Source organism: Bubalus kerabau, chromosome 1 (genome assembly GCF_029407905.1).
Source record: "Bubalus kerabau isolate K-KA32 ecotype Philippines breed swamp buffalo chromosome 1, PCC_UOA_SB_1v2, whole genome shotgun sequence".
NCBI lineage: Eukaryota > Metazoa > Chordata > Mammalia > Artiodactyla > Bovidae > Bubalus > Bubalus kerabau.
In genome coordinates, this window is record NC_073624.1 from 279238054 (window position 1) to 279258263 (window position 20210).

At 39.1% G+C, this 20210-nt stretch overlaps 1 protein-coding gene across 22 annotated transcripts in view; it reads right to left on the reverse strand.

The window, feature by feature from the left end:
• TMEM232 (transmembrane protein 232) overlaps positions 1 to 20210 on the reverse strand; it is a 257294-nt gene that overhangs the window by 123887 nt on the left and 113197 nt on the right. For all 22 annotated transcript variants that reach the window (XM_055565941.1, XM_055565936.1, XM_055565932.1 and 19 more), the window contains one exon: positions 16433 to 16611. In XM_055565941.1, the coding sequence (XP_055421916.1) occupies positions 16433 to 16611 (179 nt within the window). The remainder of the gene's footprint in view (positions 1 to 16432; positions 16612 to 20210) is intronic.

Genomic DNA, 20210 nt, shown 5'->3' on the forward strand with positions numbered 1-20210 from the left:
TGACTAGACGGACCTTTGTTGGCAAAGTAATGTCTCTGCTTTTGAATAGGCTATCTAGGTTGGACATAACTTTCTTTCCAAGGAGTAAGTGTCTTTTAATTTCATGGCTGCAGTCACCATCTGCAGTGATTTTGGAGCCCAGAAAAATAAAGTCGGACACTGTTTCCATTGTTTTCTCATCTATTTCCCATGAATTGATGGGACTGGATGCCATGATCTTCGTTTTCTGAATGTTGAGCTTTAAGCCAACTTTTTCACTCTCCTCTTTCACATTCATCAAGAGGTTTTTTAGTTCCTCTTCACTTTCTGCCATAAGGCTGGTGTCATCTGCATATCTGAGGTTATTGATATTTCTCCCGGCAATCTTGATTCCAGCTTGTGCTTCCTCCAGCCCAGCATTTCTCATGATGTACTCTGCATATAAGTTAAATAAGCAGGGTGACAATATACAGCCTTAATGTACTCCTTTTCCTATTTGGAACCAGTCTGTTGTTCCATGTCCAGTTCTAACTGTTGCTTCTTGACCTGCGTACAGATTTCTCAAGAGGCAGGTCAGGTGGTCTGGTATTCCCATCTCTTGAAGAATTTTCCAGTTTGTTGTGATCTACACAGTCAAAGGCTTTGGCATAGTCAATAAAGCAGAAATAGATGTTTTTCTGGAACTCTCTTGCTTTTCCATGATCCAGCAGATGTTAGCAATTTGATCTCTGGTTCCTCTGCCTTTTCTAAAACCAGCTTGAACATCTGGAAGTTCAGGGTTCGCGTATTGCTGAAGCCTGGCTTGGAGAATTTTGAGCATGACTTTACTAGCGTGTGAGATGAGTACAATTGTGCGGTAGTTTGGGCATTCTTTGGCATTGCCTTTCTTTGGGATTGGAATGAAAACTGACCTTTTCCAGTCCTGTGGCCACTGCTGAGTGTTACAAATTTGCTGGCATATTGAGTGTAGCAGTTTCACAGCATCATCTTTCAGGATTTAAAATAGCTCAACTGGAATTCCATCACCTCCACTAGCTTTGTTCATAGTGATGCTTTCTAAGGCCCACTTGACTTCACATTCCAGGATGTCTGGCTCTAGGTCAGTGATCACACCATCGTGATTATCTGGGTCATGAAGATCTTTTTTGTACAGTTCTGCTGTATATTCTTGCCACCTCTTCTTAATATCTTCTGCTTCTGTTAGGCCCATACCATTTCTGTCCTTTATTGAGCCCATCTTTGCATGAAATGTTCCCTTGGTATCTCTAATTTTCTTGAAGAGACCTCTAGTCTTTCCTATTCTGTTGTTTTCCTCTATTTCTTTGCATTGATCGCTGAGGAAGGCTTTCTTATCTCTTCTTGCTATTCTTTGGAACTCTGGATTCAGATGCTTATCTCTTTCCTTTTCTCCTTTGCTTTTTTTTTAAGAGACGGGGTCTTGCTATGTTGCCCAGGCTGGAGTATAGTGGCTATTCACAGGCTCGATCCCACTACTGATCAGCACGGGAGTTTTGACCTGCTCCATTTCCAACCTGGGCCGGTTCACCCCTCCTTAGGTAACCTGGTGGTCCCCCGCTCCCGGGAGGTCACCATATTGATGCCGAACTTAGTGCGGACACCCAATCGGCATAGCGCACTGCAACCCAGAACTCCTGAGCTCAAGCGATCCTCCAGCCTCAGCCTCCCGAGTAGCTGGGACTACAGGTGCGCGCCACCGTGCCCGGCTCTCCTTTGCTTTTTCCTTCTCTTCTTTTCACAGCTATTTGTAAGGCCTCCCCAGACAGCCATTTTGCTTTTTAGCATTCTTTTTCCATGGGGATGGTCTTGATCCCTGTCTCCTGTACAATGTCACAAACCTCTGTCCAAAGCAATCTACAAATTTAATCCAATACCTATCAAATTATCAGTGATATTTTTCACAGAATTAGGACAAATAATTCCAAAATTTGCATAGAACCATGGGAGACCCCAAATGGCCAAAGCAATCTTAAGAAAAAAGAACAAACCTGGAGGTATCATGCTTCCTGACTTCAGACTATATTACAAAAATGTTAGTCACTCTGTCATGTCAGACTCTGCAACCCCATAGACTATTGCCAGCCAGGCTCCTCTGTCCATGGGATTTCCCAGGCAAGAATACTGGAGTGGGTTGCCATTCCCTTCTCCAGGAGATCTTCCTGACCCAAGGATTGAACTGGGGTCAGTATTCAAAACAATATGGTAATGGCGAAAAAAAAAAAAAAACAGACATACTGATCAATGGCCAGAATAGAGAGCCCAGAAAGAAACTATGCACAGATAGTCAATTAATTGATAACAAAGCAAGCAAAAACATGCATGGAGAAAAGGCAGTCTCTGAAAGAAGCGGTGTTGGAAAGAATTGGAAAGGTGCATAAAAGAATGAAATTTGAACATTTTCTTATACCTTATTCAAAATAAACTCAAAATGAACTCTAGACCTAAAATGTAAGTCTAGAAACCATAAATCTCCTAGAAAAAATATAAGCAATACACTCTTTGATGTAAGTCTTGGCAATGTTACTTTGGATATGTCTCTTCAAGCAAGAGAAACAAAAGTGAAATAAACAAATTGACCAAATTACACTTACATGCTTTTGCAGAGTGAAGAAAGACAACAACAAAACAAAAAGACAACCTACTGAATGGGAGAAGATATTGGCAAATGATGTGTCTGATAGGGGTTAATATCCAAAATACACAGAGTTCACACCAGTCAGCATCAAGAGAAGAACTCAGTTAAAAAATGGGCATTAGATCTCACTAGACACACACACACACACACACACACACACACACACACGGCCAGTGGGCACATGAGAAGAAGCTCAACACCACTAATCATTAGGGGAACGCAAACCAAAACCACAGTGAGATATACCTCACACGGGTCAGAGTGGCTGTCTTCAAAAAGGCAAGACATGAACACCGGTAAAGTTGTGGAAAAAAGGGAATCGTAGTATACTGTTGGTGGGAATGTAAATTGATAGTCACTATGGAAAACAGTATGAAGTTTCCTCAAAATATTAACACAACCACGACCTATAGTCAGGCAATTCCACTTGAGTATATATCCCAAGAAAACAAAAGCACTGATTCAAAAAATATAGGTATTCTAATGTTCATGGCAACATTATTTACATTAGCTGAGAACTGGGAGCACCCTAAGTGTCCATCAACAGATGAATGGATAAAGATTATATATATATATATATATATATATATATATATATATATTATATATTTTTCAGAGTGAAGAAAGACAAGAGCAAAGCAAAAAGACAACCTACTGAATGGGAGAAGACATTGGCAAATGATGTGTCTGATAGGAGTTAATATCCAAAATACACAAAGAGTTCACACAACTCAGTATCAAGAAAACAACTCAATTTAAAAATAAATATATATATTATATATAATACATATATATATAAGTATTACTTAGTTATGGAAAAGAATGAAATTTTGCCATTTGCTACAACATAGATGGACGTGAAGGGTATTATGCTTAGTGAAGTAAGTCAGAAAAACGAATACTGTATATTTTCACTTACATATGAAATCTAAAAATTAAAACAAATGAATGCATATAAGAAAACAAACAGACCTATAGAGAATAAATGAGTGATTACTAGTCAGCAGGAGAGTGTGCAGGGGCAAGAGAGGGGAAGCTGAATAAGAGGCACAAACTACCAGGTATTAAATAAGATACAAGGAAAAACTTCACAGCACGAAGAATATGACCAGTATTTCAAAATAACTTTAATGGAATATAATTTATAAAAATATCAATCACTACGCTTCATACCTGAAGTTAATATAGCACCATAAATCAAATAAACTTCAATAAAAAAGAATGGAATTGAAAAGGGGGGGGGAAAGGAGAGCCAGGAAGAGGAAGTAAAAATAGAATAGTAAATAATAAGATGTAGCAATAAACACAAATACATTCTAATGGCATTAAGTGCAAATAGAATAAGGATTCAAATGCAAGGTCAATAATTTTCAGGTTAAAAAAAAATACTGCTTCTCTAAAGATACATACATATAAGGTTCAGAGAGCTTGAAATTTTAAAAAGGAAATAGATACCCCATGAAAATACTAACCAAAAGGACCCTAATAAAAGAAAGGTATAGTGGTTATATTCATAATAGAAAAGATACAGTTTTTATAAAGAAGACCATTTCATCATGATGAGACTATTGTCCCTGAGTACATAATTAAACTAGAAATCAAAAATCATAAATATAACAACAAATCTCTGCAAACATAGCCATTAAAAAATCTTCAATAATCAATGGTTCAAAATAGAAGTAATAAGTATCAGTATCAAAAGAATCAAAACTTGTTTTTCATAAACTCTTGGCACGATAGACTAAAAAGAAAACAAAAGAGACATCATCATGACAGGCTCTAAATATGTTAAATATCACAGAAGGATATTGTGAGCAATATTATAAAGTATCTTTAAAATGGAGATGGCATAGATAAATTCTTAGGGAGGAAAAACACAACCAAAACTGAAGCAAAGAAAAATAAAGTCTAGGAAGGCATACACCCGAAAATTTATTCTACAAATTAAAACCTTTTCTATAAGTATCCATGATCAAATGTCCTCACTTGGAAATTCTACAAAATTACTAAGGAAGAAATCATGACAATAAGACAAAATTGTTCCAAAGAACAGGAAAGAAAAAAAAACAGGATAACAAATTCCAAATACATTGCATTAGTTCAGCATAACTTTGATACAAAATCTTATAAGAAAACATTATAAGAGAAACATTATGGGTGCAATATATTAAGCAAAATAATATCAAAACAAATACAGCCATATTAAAAACATCACTACAGCACCAACAAGTGTTTTTCTTACAGGAATGCAGGGACTATTCAACATAAGAAAACCAAACAACATAAGCTGCACCAGTATCCACATTCAAGTTACTTTACCTTCTGGGAAGCTTAAATGTCCTTATTTAATATAATACTTTCTTCATCAGTAAAATCAAGATTCAGCTCAGTTCAGTCGCTTCAGATCAGATCAGATCAGTCGCTCAGTCGTGTCCGACTCTTTGCGACCCCATGAATCGCAGCACGCCAGGCCTCCCTGTCCATCACCAACTCCTGGAGTTCACTGAGACTCACGTCCATCGAGTCAGTGATGCCATCCAGCCATCTCATCCTCTGTCGTCCCCTTCTCCTCCTGCCCCCAATCCCTCCCAGCATCAGAGTCTTTTCCAATGAGTCAACTCTTCACATGAGGTGGCCAAAGTACTGGAGTTTCAGCTTTAGCATCATTCCTTCCAAAGAAATCCCAGGGCTGATCTCCTTCAGAATGGACTGGTTGGATCTCCTTGCAGTCCAAGGGACTCTCAAGAGTCTTCTCCAACACCACAGTTCAAAAGCATCAATTCTTCGGCACTCAGCCTTCTTCACAGGCCAACTCTCACATCCATACATGACCACAGGAAAAACCATAGCCTTGACTAGACGGACCTTTGTTGGCAAAGTAATGTCTCTGCTTTTGAATATGCTATCTAGGTTGGTCATAACTTTCCTTCCAAGGAGTAAGCGTCTTTTAATTTCATGGCTGCAGTCACCATCTGCAGTGATTTTGGAGCCCAGAAAAATAAAGTCGGACACTGTTTCCATTGTTTTCTCATCTATTTCCCATGAATTGATGGGACTGGATGCCATGATCTTCGTTTTCTGAATGTTGAGCTTTAAGCCAACTTTTTCACTCTCCACTTTCACTTTCATCAAGAGACTTTTGAGTTCCTCTTCACTTTCTGCCATAAGGGTGGTGTCATCTGCATATCTGAGGTAATTGATATTTCTCCCGGCAATCTTGATTCCAGCTTGTGCTTCTTCCAGTCCAGCGTTTCTCATGATGTACTCTGCATATAAGTTAAATAAACAGGGTGACAATATACAGCCTTGATGAACTCCTTTTCCTATTTGCAACCAGTCTGTTGTTCCATCTCCAGTTCTAACTGTGGCTTCCTGACCTGCATACAGGTTTCTCAAGAGGCAGGTCAGGTGGTCTGGTACTTCCCATCTCTTGAAGAATTTTCCACAGTTTATTGTGATCCACGCAATCAAAGGCTTTGGCATAGTCAATAAAGCAGAAATAGATGTTTTTCTGGAACTCTCTTGCTTTTTCCATGATCCAGCGGATGTTGGCAATTTGATCTCTGGTTCCTCTGCCTTTTCTAAAACCAGCTTGAACATCAGGAAGTTCATGGTTCACATATTGCTGAAGCCTGGCTTGGAGAATTTTGAGCATTACTTTACTAGCGTGTGAGATGAGTCATCGCTTAGACGTGTCCAATTCTTTGCAACTCCATGGACTGCAGCACGCCAGGCTTCCTGTCCTTCACTGTCTCCCAGAGGTTGCTCAAACTCATGTCCATTGAGTCAATGATGCCATCCAGCCATCTCATCTTCTGTCATCCCCTTCTCCTCCCACCTTCAGTCTTTCCCAGCATCAGGGTCTTTTTCAGACTCAATTCTTCACATCAGGTGGCCTAATATTGGAGCTTCAACTTCAGCATCAGTAATTCCAATGAATATTCAGGACTGATTTCCTTTAGGATGGACTGGTTGGATCTCCTTGCAGTCCAAGGGACTCCAAAGAGTCTTCTCCAACACCACTGTTCAAAAGCATCAACTCTTCAGTGCTCAGCTTTCTTTATGGTCTAACTCTCACATCCATACATGACTACTGGAAAAACCATAGCCTTGACTAGATGGACCTTTGTTGCCAAAGTAATGTGTCTGCTTTTTAATATACAGTCTAGGTTCATCATAGTTTTTCTTCCAAGGAGCAAGCATCTTTTAATTTCATGGCTGCAGTCACCATCTGCAGTGATTTTGGAGCCCAGGAAAAAAAAGTCAGGCACTGTTTCCACTGTTTCCCCGTCTCTTTGCTGTGAAGTGATGGGACCAAATGCTATGATGTTTATTTTTTGAATGTTGAGTTTTAAGCCAACTTTTCCACTCTTCTCTTTCACTTTCATCAGGAGGCTCTTTAGTTCTTCTTCACTTTCCGCCATAAGTGTGGTATCATCTGCATATCTGAGGTTATTGATATTTCTCCCAGCAATCTTGATTCCAGCTTGTGCCTCATCCAACCCAGCATTTCCCTTGATGTACTCTGCATCTAAGTTAAATAAGCAGGTACGTCCCTGAAACTCCAGTACTTTGGCCACCTCATGCGAAGAGGTGACTCATTGAAAAAGACTCTGATGCTGGGAGGGATTGGGGGCAGGAGGAGAAGGGGATGACAGAGGATGAGATGGCTGGATGGCATCACTGACTCGATGGACATGAGTCTGGGTGAACTCCGGGAGTTGGTGATGGACAGGGAGGCCTGGCGTGCTGCGATTCATGGGGTTGCAAAGAGTCAGACACGACTGAGTTACTGAACTGAACAGCCTTGACGTACTCCTTTCCCAGTTTGGAACCAGTCTGTTGTTCCATGTCCAGTTCTAACTGTTGCTTCTTCACCTGCATACAGATTTCTCAAGAGGCAGGTCAGGTGGTCTGGTATCCCCATCTCTGGAAGACTTTTCCACAGTTTATTGTGATCCACACAGTCAAAGGCTTTGGTATTGTCAATAAAGCAGTAGATGTTTTGCTGGAATTCTCTCACTTTTTTGATGATCCAACAGATGTTGGCAATTTGCTTTCTGGTTCCTCTGCCTTTTCTAAATCCAGCTTGAACATCTGAAAGTTGTCATTTCATGTACTGTTGAAACCTGGCTTGAAGAACTTTGAGCATTACTTTGCTAGTGTGTGAGATGAGTGCAATTGTGCAGTAGTTTGAACAATCTTTGGTGTTGCCTTTCTTCAGGATTGGAATGAAAACTGACCTTTTCCAGTCCTGTGGCCACTGCTGAGTTTTCCAAATTTGCTGGCATATTGAGTGTAGCAGTTTCACAGCATCATCTTTCAGGATTTGAAATAGCTCAACTGGAATTCCATCACCTCCACTAGCCTTGTTCATAGTGATGCTTTCTAAGGCCCACTTGACTTCACATTCCAGGATGTCTGGCTCTAGGTCAGTGATCACACCATCGTGATTATCTGGGTCATGAAGATCTTTTTTGTACAGTTCTTCTGTGTATTCTTGCCACCTCTTCTTAATATCTTCTGCTTCTGTTAGGTCCATACCATTTCTGTCCTTTATTGTGCCATCTTTGCATGAAATGTTCCTTTGGTATCTCTAATTTTCTTGAAGAGATCTCTAGTCTTTCCTATTCTGATGTTTTCCTCTATTTCTTTTCATTAATCACTGAGGAAGGCTTTCTTATCTCTCCTTTTTATTCTTCAGAACTCTGCATTCAGATGGGTATATCTTTCCTTTTGTCCTTTGCCTTTCATTTCTCTTTTTTCTAATAAACCCCCCAGGTCTCTTTTTTTCCTCATAAACTCTTTTTCCCCCCACTTCTCTTCTTTTCTCATTCTTTTTGAATCTCCTTTTTTCTCATGAAGTTCTTTTATCATGACTTCCCCAGGTTGGTAGGTACTCAATATGCTTCTGGAGAAGAGTGGAGAAATAGCTCCAGAAAGAATGAAGAGGCTGAGTCAAAATGAAAACCACACCCAGTTGTAGATGTGACTGGTGATGGAAGTAAAGTCTGATGCTTTAAAGGGAACAATATTGCATAGGAACGTGGAATGTTACATCCATGAATCAAGGTAAATTGGAAGTGGTCAAACAGGAGATGGTGAGAGGGTTACAGGCAGGAAGGCCGGGGGTCTCCAAATGGAGGAAATAACCTGCAACTGTCAGACATTTTTATCTCTCTTAAGCGGCAGGAGGAAAAACTAGTGATATTTTTTTCTTCTCTATACAAATTTAAAAGGAGGTTTCTCTTAAAATACTGTGTTGCCATAATGACACCTGGTTTCACCTGAAGTTAACTATTCTCAAACCTAAAAATAACCAATGCATTTCTCTTATGGAAATGTTTGTCTTAAGCTATGCTAATGTACTATGCATTTACCCCAAACTGTCTTCAAGTTTATTCCGCCTAATGGCTCAGAACCTACTTGACAAACCAGTATGTTATACTCATATATTGTTTCCTTAATCTATGTAAATGAAACTGTTTGTATGGTAATCTGTCCTTCTACAAGATTCTAGTTAATCATTTTATGGCCCGGGATGAACATTTTGGTGCCAAGATTATCCCAAAATGCATCTTATGGGTGAGGGGCCTCATGCCATTCTGAGTTTTAAGACATTCCTTTCTTTCATTAACAAACTGCTAGTGAGTTATATAACATCCAGCTGAAGACTAGCAGGGGGGTACTCTTTCTGCCCCCTTCTGATACCTATGTCAGAAGCTTTCTGTATCTCCTTTATACTTTAATAAAACTTTATTAAACACAAAAGCTCTGAGTGATCAAGCCTCGTCTCTGGCCCTGGATTGAATTCTTCTCCTCTGGAGGCCAAGAATCCCAGCATCTTTTCATTCAGCAACAACCTTTCAATGGCAAGAGTGAACATCGACATTTTAGCAATCAGTGAACTAAAATGGACTAGAAAGGGTGACTTTAACTCAGATGATCACTATATCTACTACTGCGGGTAAGAATCCCTTAGAAGAAATAGATAGCCATCATAGTCAACAAAAGAGTCTGAAATGCAGTACTTGGATGCAATCTCAAAAATGACAGAATGCTCTCTGTTTGTTTCCAAGGCAAGCCATTCAATATCACAGTAATCCAAGTCTATGCCCCAACCAGTAATGCTGAAGAAGCTGAAGTTGAACAGTTTTATGATGACTTACAAGATCTTCTAGAATTAACACCAAAAAAGATGTCCTTTTCATTATAGGTGACTGGAATGCAAAAGTAGGAAATCAAGAGATACCTAGAGTAACAGGCAAGTTTAGCCTTGGAGTACAGAATGAAGCAGGGCAAAGGCTAATAGAGTTTTGCCAAGAGAACACACTGGTCATAGCAAACACCCTCTTCCAACAACACAAGAGAAGACTCTAAACATGGACATCACCAAATGGTCAACACCAAAAGCAGATTGATTATATTCTTTTCAGCCAAAGATGGAGAAGCTCTATACAGTCAGCAAATCAAGACTGGGAGCTGACTGTGGCTCAGATCATGAATTCCTTAGTGCCAAATTCAGACTTAAATTGAAGAAAGTATGGAAAACCACTAGACCACTCAGGTATGACCTAAATCAAATCCCTTTTGATATACAGTGGAAGTGACAAGTATATTCAAGTGATTAGATCTGATAGACAGAGTGCCTGAGGAACTATGGACAGAGGTTCATAACTGTGTACTACAGGTGCCTATCAAAACCATCCCCAAGAAAAGCAATACTGTAACAATTTATACATCATATGAGACTTTTCTGAGGATTAAATAATGAATGCATGTAAAGTGTTTAGCACATGGTACACAGGAAATGCCCAACAAATCTTAGTTATTACTACTAGTGCCTTTTAAGAAATAATTATGAAAGGAGACTTCCCTGGGGGTCCAATGATCAAGAATCTGTCTTGCAATGCAGGGGAAGCAGGTTCCATCCCTGGTTGGGAAACTAAGATTCCACGCACTGTGGAACAACCAAGCCTCCATGTTCTGAGCCCACAAGTTCTGGAGCCCACACAAAACAACTAGAGAGTCTGTACGCTCAACAGCTGAACCTGCGTGCCAACCAGAGAGTCCGTGTGCTGCAGTGAAACAGCCACTTAACGCAATTAGATCCCACACGCCACAGAAGACCCAGTGCAGCCAAACAAAATAATTAAATACTAAAAAATAAGTATGAAAGAAATAACATTTTCACTGAACATTGTAGAAGACTCAAATCTCATTTATTTAGTGCTCAATTAGAAACTCCTACTACATTAGAAAAAAAAAAACCACTCCAAAACCTAAAGGCTTAACACAAGCGTTTGCTTAGTTCCACGGTGCCAAGGCCAACAATTAGAGCTGGGCATGGCAGAATGTGTCTTCTGCTCTCATGTACATGTCTATGATCCGTTGTTAGGTCAGGTTGTTGTTCAGTTGCTCAGTCGTGTCCGACTCTTTGCAACCCCATGGATGGCAGCACGTCAGGTTTCCCCTCGTTCACTGTCTACGGAGTTTGCTCAAATTCATGTCCATGGAGTCGGTGACGCCATTCAACCATCTCGTCCTTGTCGTCCCCTTCTCTGCCTGCCTTCAATCTTTCCCAGCATCAGGGTCTTTTCCAGTGAGTTGGCGGTTCACATCAGGTGGCCCAAAGGATTGGAGCTTCAGCTTCAGCATCAGTCCTTCCAATGAATATTCAGAACTGATTTCCTTTAGGATTCAGTTGTTTGATCTCCTTGCAGTCCAAGGGACTCTCAAGAATCTTCTCCAACACCATAGTTTGAAAGCATCAATACCTTGGTGCTCACTCTTCTTTATGGTCCAACTCTCACATCCATACATGACTACTGGAAAAATCAGCTGGCCAGGGACCAGCTAGTTTTGAGATGGGGACATTGAAAAACTAGGATGGCTTGTCTCTCTGCCATGTTGTCTCACATCTACCTGGTTAACTCTGACTTATTTACATATCAGTTACAGGGTCCCAGAAAACAAGAAAGGGCAAGCACCAATATATAAGCATTTTTCAAATCTCTACTTATATAACATTCAGTTCAGTTCAGTCGCTCAGTCGTGTCCGACTCTTTGCGACCCCATGAATTGCAGCACACCAGGCCTCCCTGTCCATCACCAACTCCCGGAGTTCATTCAGACTCACATCCATCGAGTCAGTGATGCCATCCAGCCATCTCATCCTCTGTCATCCCCTTCTCCTCCTGCCCCCAATCCCTCCCAGCATCAGAGTCTTTTCCAATGAGTCTTGTTTAAATTAGGTCACCTGATCAAGCCAAGAATTTGAGTGTGGAAAGAAGGATATGATATAGCGACCCTTGAATAAACTGGGGACAATTACTCTAACAGTGTACCACAAGTTCCAAAGCAAAATTACCAAACCATTAAAATCCAGTAAGAACAAACTATTTTCTCCTCAAACTGTTTTCTTAAGATTTCCAGTTTTATAAAATCATCCTTTAGTCCCTAAGACCTTACCTTGATAACCCAAACATGCCTTTCAAATTTAATGCCTAATATTGCCCAATCCAAACTTTCTTCCTCAACTAGAGAAAGTAAACCAATGACTTTCTCTTAAAAGGTCCTTATTTATTCTTGGCTCATACCATTTCCTTATCTTAAAGATGTCCTTTGACTCTCCCCCTTTCGATCATTTCATGTAACTCATCATTTACATTTCCAGCTCATATACTACTTAAACAATAATTTGTTCCTCATTAATATAAGAAAAAAGAAACCAAACATTTATGTGAGCTTCCATTTATGCCATGAACTTTTATGGAGCCAGTCATGTATAGAATATTCCTTTTGTACTGCTCCTTATCTTTCTTTTTTTTTTAATTTATTTTTTTTATTTTTTATTTTTTTTGAAGATTTTAAATTTTATTTTATTTTTAAACTTTACATAATCCGCCACAGGTATACATGTGTTCCCCATCCTGAACCCTCCTCCCTCCTCCCTTCCCATTCCATCCCTCTGGGTCGTCCCAGTGCACCAGCCCCAAGCATCCAGTATCATGCATCGAACCTGGACTGGCAACTCATTTCATACATGATATTTTACATGTTTCAATGCTATTCTCCCAAATCTTCCCACCCTCTCCCTCTCCCAGAGTCCATAAGACTGTTCTATACATCAGTGTCTCTTTTGCTGTCTCGTACACAGGGTTATTGTTACCATCTTTCTAAATTCCATATATATGCATTAGTATACTGTATTGGTGTTTTTCTTTCTGGCTTACTTCACTCTGTATAATAGGCTCCAGTTTCATCCACCTCATTAGAACTGATTCAAATGTATTCTTTTTAATGGCTGAGTAATACTCCATTGTGTATATGTACCACTGCTTTCTTATCCATTCATCTGCTGATGGACATCTAGGTTGCTTCCATGTCCTGGCTATTATAAACAGTGCTGCGATGAACATTGGGGTACTCGTGTCTCTTTCCCTTCTGGTTTCCTCAGTGTGTATGCCCAGCAGTGGGATTGCTGGATCATAAGGCAGGCCTATTTCCAGTTTTTTAAGGAATCTCCACACTGTTCTCCATAGTGGCTGTACTAGTTTGCATTCCCACCAACAGTGGAAGAGGCTTCCCTTTTCTCCACACCCTCTCCAGCATTTATTACTTGTAGACTTTTGGATCGCAGCCATTCTGACTGGTGTGAAATGGTACCTCATAGTGGTTTTGATTTGCATTTCTCTGATAATGAGTGATGCTGAGCATCTTTTCATGTGTTTGTTAGCCATCTGGATGTCTTCTTTGGAGAAATGTCTATTTAGTTCTTTGGCCCATTTTTTGATTGGGTCATTTATTTTTCTGGAGTTGAGCTGTAGGAGTTGCTTGTATATTCTCGAGATGAGTTGTTTGTCAGTTGCTTCATTTGCTATTATTTTCTCCCATTCTGAAGGCTGTCTTTTCACCTTGCTAATAGTTTCCTTTGATGTGCAGAAGCTTTTAAGGTTAATTAGGTCCCATTTGTTTATTTTTGCTTTTATTTCCAATATTCTGGGAGGTGGGTCATAGAGGATCCTGCTGTGATGTATGTCAGAGAGTGTTTTGCCTATGTTCTCCTCTAGGAGTTTTATAGTTTCTGGTCTTACGTTTAGATCTTTAATCCATTTTGAGTTTATTTTTGTGTATGGTGTTAGAAAGTGTTCTAGTTTCATTCTTTTACAAGTGGTTGACCAGAGTTCCCAGCACCACTTGTTAGTACTGCTCCTTATCTTTCTAAAGAATAGGTATTCTGGATGAAACATAAAATTTACTGTGTAAAGGTTATTTATTGGACATCCTTGCTTCTTCCATAGAATTTAGTATGATAAAATAAATTTAGTAAGTACTCATATTTGCTTCATATTTTTTACTGTTCTTAGTGAGAACTTTTATATAATTTCTCACTTTACATACTCATATATCTCAATATTAAATAAGAGAATAAAACTAAATTAAGTGATATTTAACCAACTAGATATTTTCTAATTTATCATTTATATCATTACTTATATTGTTTAATAATTCAAATATGTCTAGCTCTCTCTAGTTAACCTATATATGAAATAGGTCTATAGTAAATTATACCTTTTGTTAGACTACCTAATACAAATTAAGCTTGTTTTATATTAAATATGTATTACACATAAATTGATATAACTGCTTTTACAAATTTTTAATTTAGATTTTTCTGTAGGGAAAGCGTGCCTTCCTCACACACTGAATATTTAAAATGAATGAAAGCATCCCTTGGAAGTCTCACTAAGCACCGAAAACTAATCAGCACATCTAGCGGTTAAGCTTTTGTTTATTCCTTTATTCTCAGAACTGACTGCTTGAGTAATAAGGTCTTCACTTGGATCTAGCATCTAAAAAATATTTGCCATGTCTGATTAAGTGACTTACGAATTTCAAATGTAATTATCTATAGAAATTTAGTAAAATTTTGAAGAAAGAAGCTATCTTACACCAAGTGATTGGCCTTGAAAACAGGCTTATAAATAGAATTCTAATTCTAGAAATGACAAATTTGAGTTATCTCATTCATGTAGTTACAATATAATCCACTTGAGATATGAAATGGCATATGAAAATAGGTACAAAACCAGATAAGAACATAAATAATTGAAAGAATCATGGAATCAGGAAAAAAAGAAAATAATAAGACCGAATAAGATGAATTGATCATCCTCTATTTCTCTTAGAAAATGGCTAAAAATTTGACTATTTTTTTAAGCTTCAGTAAGTATCTTATACAAAATAAAATCAATAATAAGGTTCAGAAAGCACATGGAGGATTTATTTCCTATAACCCAGTAAAGAGAATACGGGGGTGATACAGTGGTCATCACTGAAATAGGTACAATATTTTCTCTGTTTCTCTTCTCTTTTTTCTGTGTTCCTCACTCCAAAACCAAGGAAAAGCTGAAGCAAACTGCATAAAAGCAAGTCCATGAAATCCAAAACAATGTAGCTTAAAAGGGCAGCAATTTGATTGGCTTTTTCCTCAGGAAAAAAAAAAAAATTAGAAATCTAGAGAAAAGAATGGACTACATGTTTTCATATTGTCCTCCATAAAGATCATTACTCCAAATCAGATGTATAATTCAAAAACAAAGAGTTTAAGGTTTTGTTTTCCACTAAGGATCTGGCACCCCACTCCAGTACTCTTGCCTGGAGAACCCCATGGACGGAGGAGCCTGGTGGGCTGCAGTCCATGGGGTCGCGAAGAGTCGTACACGACTGTGCGACTTCACTTTCACTTTTCACTTTCACGCGTTGGGAGAAGGAGGTGGCAGCCCACTCCAGTGTTCTTGCCTGGAGAATCCCAGGGACGGGGGAGCCTGGCGGGCTGCCGTCTATGGGGTCGCACAGAGTCAGACACGACTGAAGCGACTTAGCAGCAGCAGCAAGGATCTGAAGTGTAGATATTCTGTATTGCGATAATGGCCTACCCATACACTTGGACAATCAGTTAAGCAGAGTGAATCATTATTTGCTCTTCTTGTTAACATCAACACACCCTTAATTATTAGAAAACGGGATATGAACAGTGTTAGGATAATCACATCTGTGAAAGCTAGAAAGAACCAGAACTTTCAGGGACATAAAAACAGTATACTTTAGGATAACAAATTAACCTGTTTCAAAATAAGATATGAAGGGGCGGGGGAGAAATTTGATGGAGTTTTGAAATATCATAGGTATCACATGCATTAAAAAAAATCACTGGAAAATCATATTCGTATTTTATGAAGAATGGATAGCTAGTTTCAAAATGATTTTACATATATATTCAAACAGAATGGAAAAACCAAGAATTTATAAAACATATTTTTAACTTTAAAGAAAAAGACATTAGATGTAGTGAGTCCAAATTTGTGACTTATATTGTCTGATGCTGGAAATGTAAACTTATAAATTAAGATAACTAAATAATTTATTATCCAAATTGAGACACTTTTAAGAATGAATTAATCCACTCCTAATAAGAAAGCTGGAAAATTAGGCATAGACCCAGGATAACCTCAACAAATTAGAATGTACAGGCAGCCTAGTTAGAGATGTGTCTTGAAGTCACAAGCCCAAAGTGGAACAATTACTCTTCCCCAAAATTAACTCCTTTCTTGAAGCTGCTTAATCAGAAGACTGCCAACTCTCTTCTTTAACTAAAATTAGGTCAGTATTAAATTTTGTAAATTGTGTTCTCAATTGTGAATCACTGATACACACTGATTATGGATATTCAGAGATAAAGGACAAATGCTTCCTGGTGATAAAATTTCCTATTGATCACCCAGCATACTATCTTACCTGAGCAATATTTACTGCATTACAGATTCGCCCATCTTTCTCACGATCCTTTGTTTTCTGTAACATTTGCCATATTTTGTTCCTAAGTCCATCCTGCTCTTTATCTCCCCGAAGTTCCCATGACATTTTCACCAGGTTGTATAGTAGGCCATAGCGTCCAGCCCATTTCACTTGATCACCTGTTTAAAAAGAAACATTTTGGGGGTAAGATATTTTATTCATCTCACTAATGCATGTTATTGTGAAAAAAGAAGACGCCTGACTTTATTAATATTTTAAAGTTTTAAATTCTGAGCTTTGGAATTTTTTTTTTACCCATGATTACTTTTACTCCTTTAATTTTAAAACATCTCACAGATGATTTAAAAACTTCTAACCATATGAAAAGTTACTTACACCTAACTAATATTATACCTCATAAATTAAAAAGTTAAAAGATAAACTCTTAACTATGTACTGTAAACACACTTTTGGAATTCAAATAAAGAGGAATTAGTTTAAGGCAATATAAACACAGACCACCATGGTGAATTTTTTAATAAATCAGTGAAATAGGAGAAAAATCCTGCCTGTTATAAAAATGATCAAACTCCATGAAATATGGCATCTGAATCAAGAAAAAAGCTTTAAAAATAATGTGAAAAGCACACAAAAACTACTGATGTAATTATAAGCTGGGAGATTTTTTTAAATAATAGATACATAAATCAAATGAAATAGGGGAAGGGAGTAATTAATTCAGAAGAGGTTTTTTAAAAGTCTAATACACTTCTCCTTCTAAAAATTACATACCAATTAGCAATTTAAATAAGTTACCAAGTTCTACTTTTAAAATATGCATTTCTCTTACAGAAAAGAGGACGAAGTTTCTCTTTATCTTAATTATATCTTACCTAGATGATATATTGCTATGAAATACTATTCAAGAAAAGAGAATCTAATTTAGATAGTGATGGGATAAATAAATTTAGAGAATAATGCATGTCTCAAATGGTATATGAGCTTAAGTTAGCCAAAGAGCACCATGAGGGTATTCACTATATGTGAAGCAAGAAAAAGGAGTAGGAGGAAGAAAAGGTTCAGAAAGAGAGATGGAAGGTATTCTGGTGAGAGCTAGTCTGACTCTGAAATCATCAATCTAAAGAGATAAAGACACTGAAAAGTCATAATCTTCAACTTTTTCTAATTCAATCTGGATTTCATAACCAGGTTAATAAAAACTATTACTGTTATGATAAATAGAAAACCTGGGAGTAAGTATCCATATTCTAGTTACTCATTACAATCCTGCTATGAAGATTATATCATACTTAGAATAATAGAAGGGAACGTAACATATGAGCCTCAACTTGGATAAAAATTCCTGTAGCATCACACACAGGGTGTATATTGTCACCGTGGTGACTTAACTTATATGCAGAGTACATCATATGAAATACTGGGCTGGATGAATCACAAGCTGGAATCAAGTCTGATGGGAGAAATATCAATAACCTCAGATATGCAGATGACACCACTCTAATGGCAGAAAGTGAAAGGGAACTAAGGAGCCTCTTGATGAAAGTGAAAGAGGAGAGTGAAAAAGTTGGCTTAAAGCTCAACATTCAGAAAACGAAGATCATGGCATCTGGTCCCATCACCTCATGGCAAACAGGTAGGGAAACAATGGAAACAGTGAGAGACTTTATTTTGGGGGGCTCCAAAATCACTGCAGATGGTGACTGTAGCCATGAAATTAAAAGATGCTTGCTCCTTGGAAGAAAAATTATGACCAACCTAGACAGCATATTAAAAAACAGAAACATTACTTTGCCTGGAGAGGTCCGTCTAGTCAAGGCTATGGTTTTTCTTGTGGTCATGGATGTGAGAGTTGGACTATAAAGAAAGCTGAGTGCCGAAGAATTGATGCTTTTGAACTGTGGTGTTGGATAAGACTCTTGAGAGTCCCTTGGACTGCAAGGAGATCCAACCAGTCCATTCTGAAGGAGATCAGTCCTGGGTGTTCTTTGGAAAGACTGATGCTGAAGCTGAGACTCCAATACTTTGGCCACCTCTTGCGAAGAGTTGACTCATTGGAAAAGACTCTGATGCTGGGAGGGATTGGGGGCAGGAGGAGAAGGGGACGGCAGAGGATGAGATGGCTGGATGGCATCATAGACTTGATGGACATGAATTTTAGCAAGCTCTGCGGGTTGGTGATAGACAGGAAGGCCTGGCATGCTGCAATTCATGGGGTCACAAAGAGTCGGACATGACTGAGTGACTGAACTGAAACACAACATCTCATTGAGCAGATACAGCATAAGTCTTTTGCTCACATGTCTACCATTTAATCTGACCTCATTTATCTTTTGTTATTTTACCTTACCCATTTCTCAGATGAACTCTCTATGGTAGCTGCATTTAAGATCCTCTCTATCCTTCTATCTTCTCACAGCTCCCTCTCCACTTGGGGTCAGTTGACCTGTTACCAGGGGACCTAACTGGGCCTGGCTCCTGCGGGTCCCTGAATGGGTGGGAGCATCTCCAGGATCACGTGGAATGGGCTGGAGCTGGTCCTGGGACCACGGCTGGGTCCATAGGTCTCAGGCCTGTTATCGAGCACGACTGGATTTAGCTCCTCTATGTCTGTGTGCATGCTCCTGCTGGGTCCCTGGGTGGGTTCCTGGGTGCACAGATCTGCTTCTGGACCACGGTAGAGTGAGGCTAGAACCAGGTCTCAGAGATGCTTCAGGATTCACGGTCAGGCCTGAGTCAGTGGGCCCGGGACTCAGGGCACAGCAAGCATGGGTCCTCTCAAGTCCTCTGGTGGGTGGGGCTAGTGGCAAGACTGCAGACAAGCAGGGGAGGAGCTGAGTTCACAGGAAGACGGCAGAGCTTCTAGGGCCACAGTTAGACCACTGTGGACAGGTTGGCCACCAAAGTCCAGCCTGCCTTCTTGAAGAGGCTCTCCCGAGTCTTGGGTTGCATTTGTGTTTTACAACCTATTACTTGGGTTCCCAGGTTGTCCCAAAGGTGCTTTTGTTTATGGATGTTTGCCAAGTAATTTTTTCCTGAGAGGATGAAGGCCAAGGAACTCCTGTTCCACCATCTTACAGACATGACTTCCCATATATAATTTCAACTATTGGAGTACACTGATTTTAATAGGCAAAATTCTTATGAGGGGAAAACTGTATTTTCAGAAGAATTTGCTGCTTAACTTAGCCTCTTGATTGCAACTTACACTTTCTCTTCTCAACTATCAATTTTAGATAGAAGCCTTCCTCCTCTCATTTCTAAACTCATTTCTTTTCTGTGTTCTCTTACCTTCTGTTGCACCTTCCTTTCCTGTGAATGGAATAGAAGGTGAGATTGTAAAGAAAAGGACTTTTCTGAATTGAAGAGGCCGCGCTTCATGGAGTAAGATTATTCCAGTCTTCACCTCTCTCATCAGCTCTCATCAGCAGTGTGAAGCTGTTGTTCTCCGGTCATAAAGTCATTTCTGACTCTTTGCGACCCCATGGACTGCAGCATGCCCAGGCTTCCCTGTCCTTCACTGTCTCCCCGTGTGTGCAAACTCATGTCCAGTGAGTTGATGGCGCCATCCAACCATCCAATCTTTTTCACTCTCCTCTTTCACTTTCATCAGGAGGCTCCTAAGTTCCTCTTCACTTTCTATCATAAGGGTGGTGTCATCTGCATATCTGAGGTTATTGATATTTCTCCTGGCAATCTTGACTCCAGCTTGTGCTTCCTCCAGCCCAGCGTTTTGCATGATGTACTCTGCATATAAGTT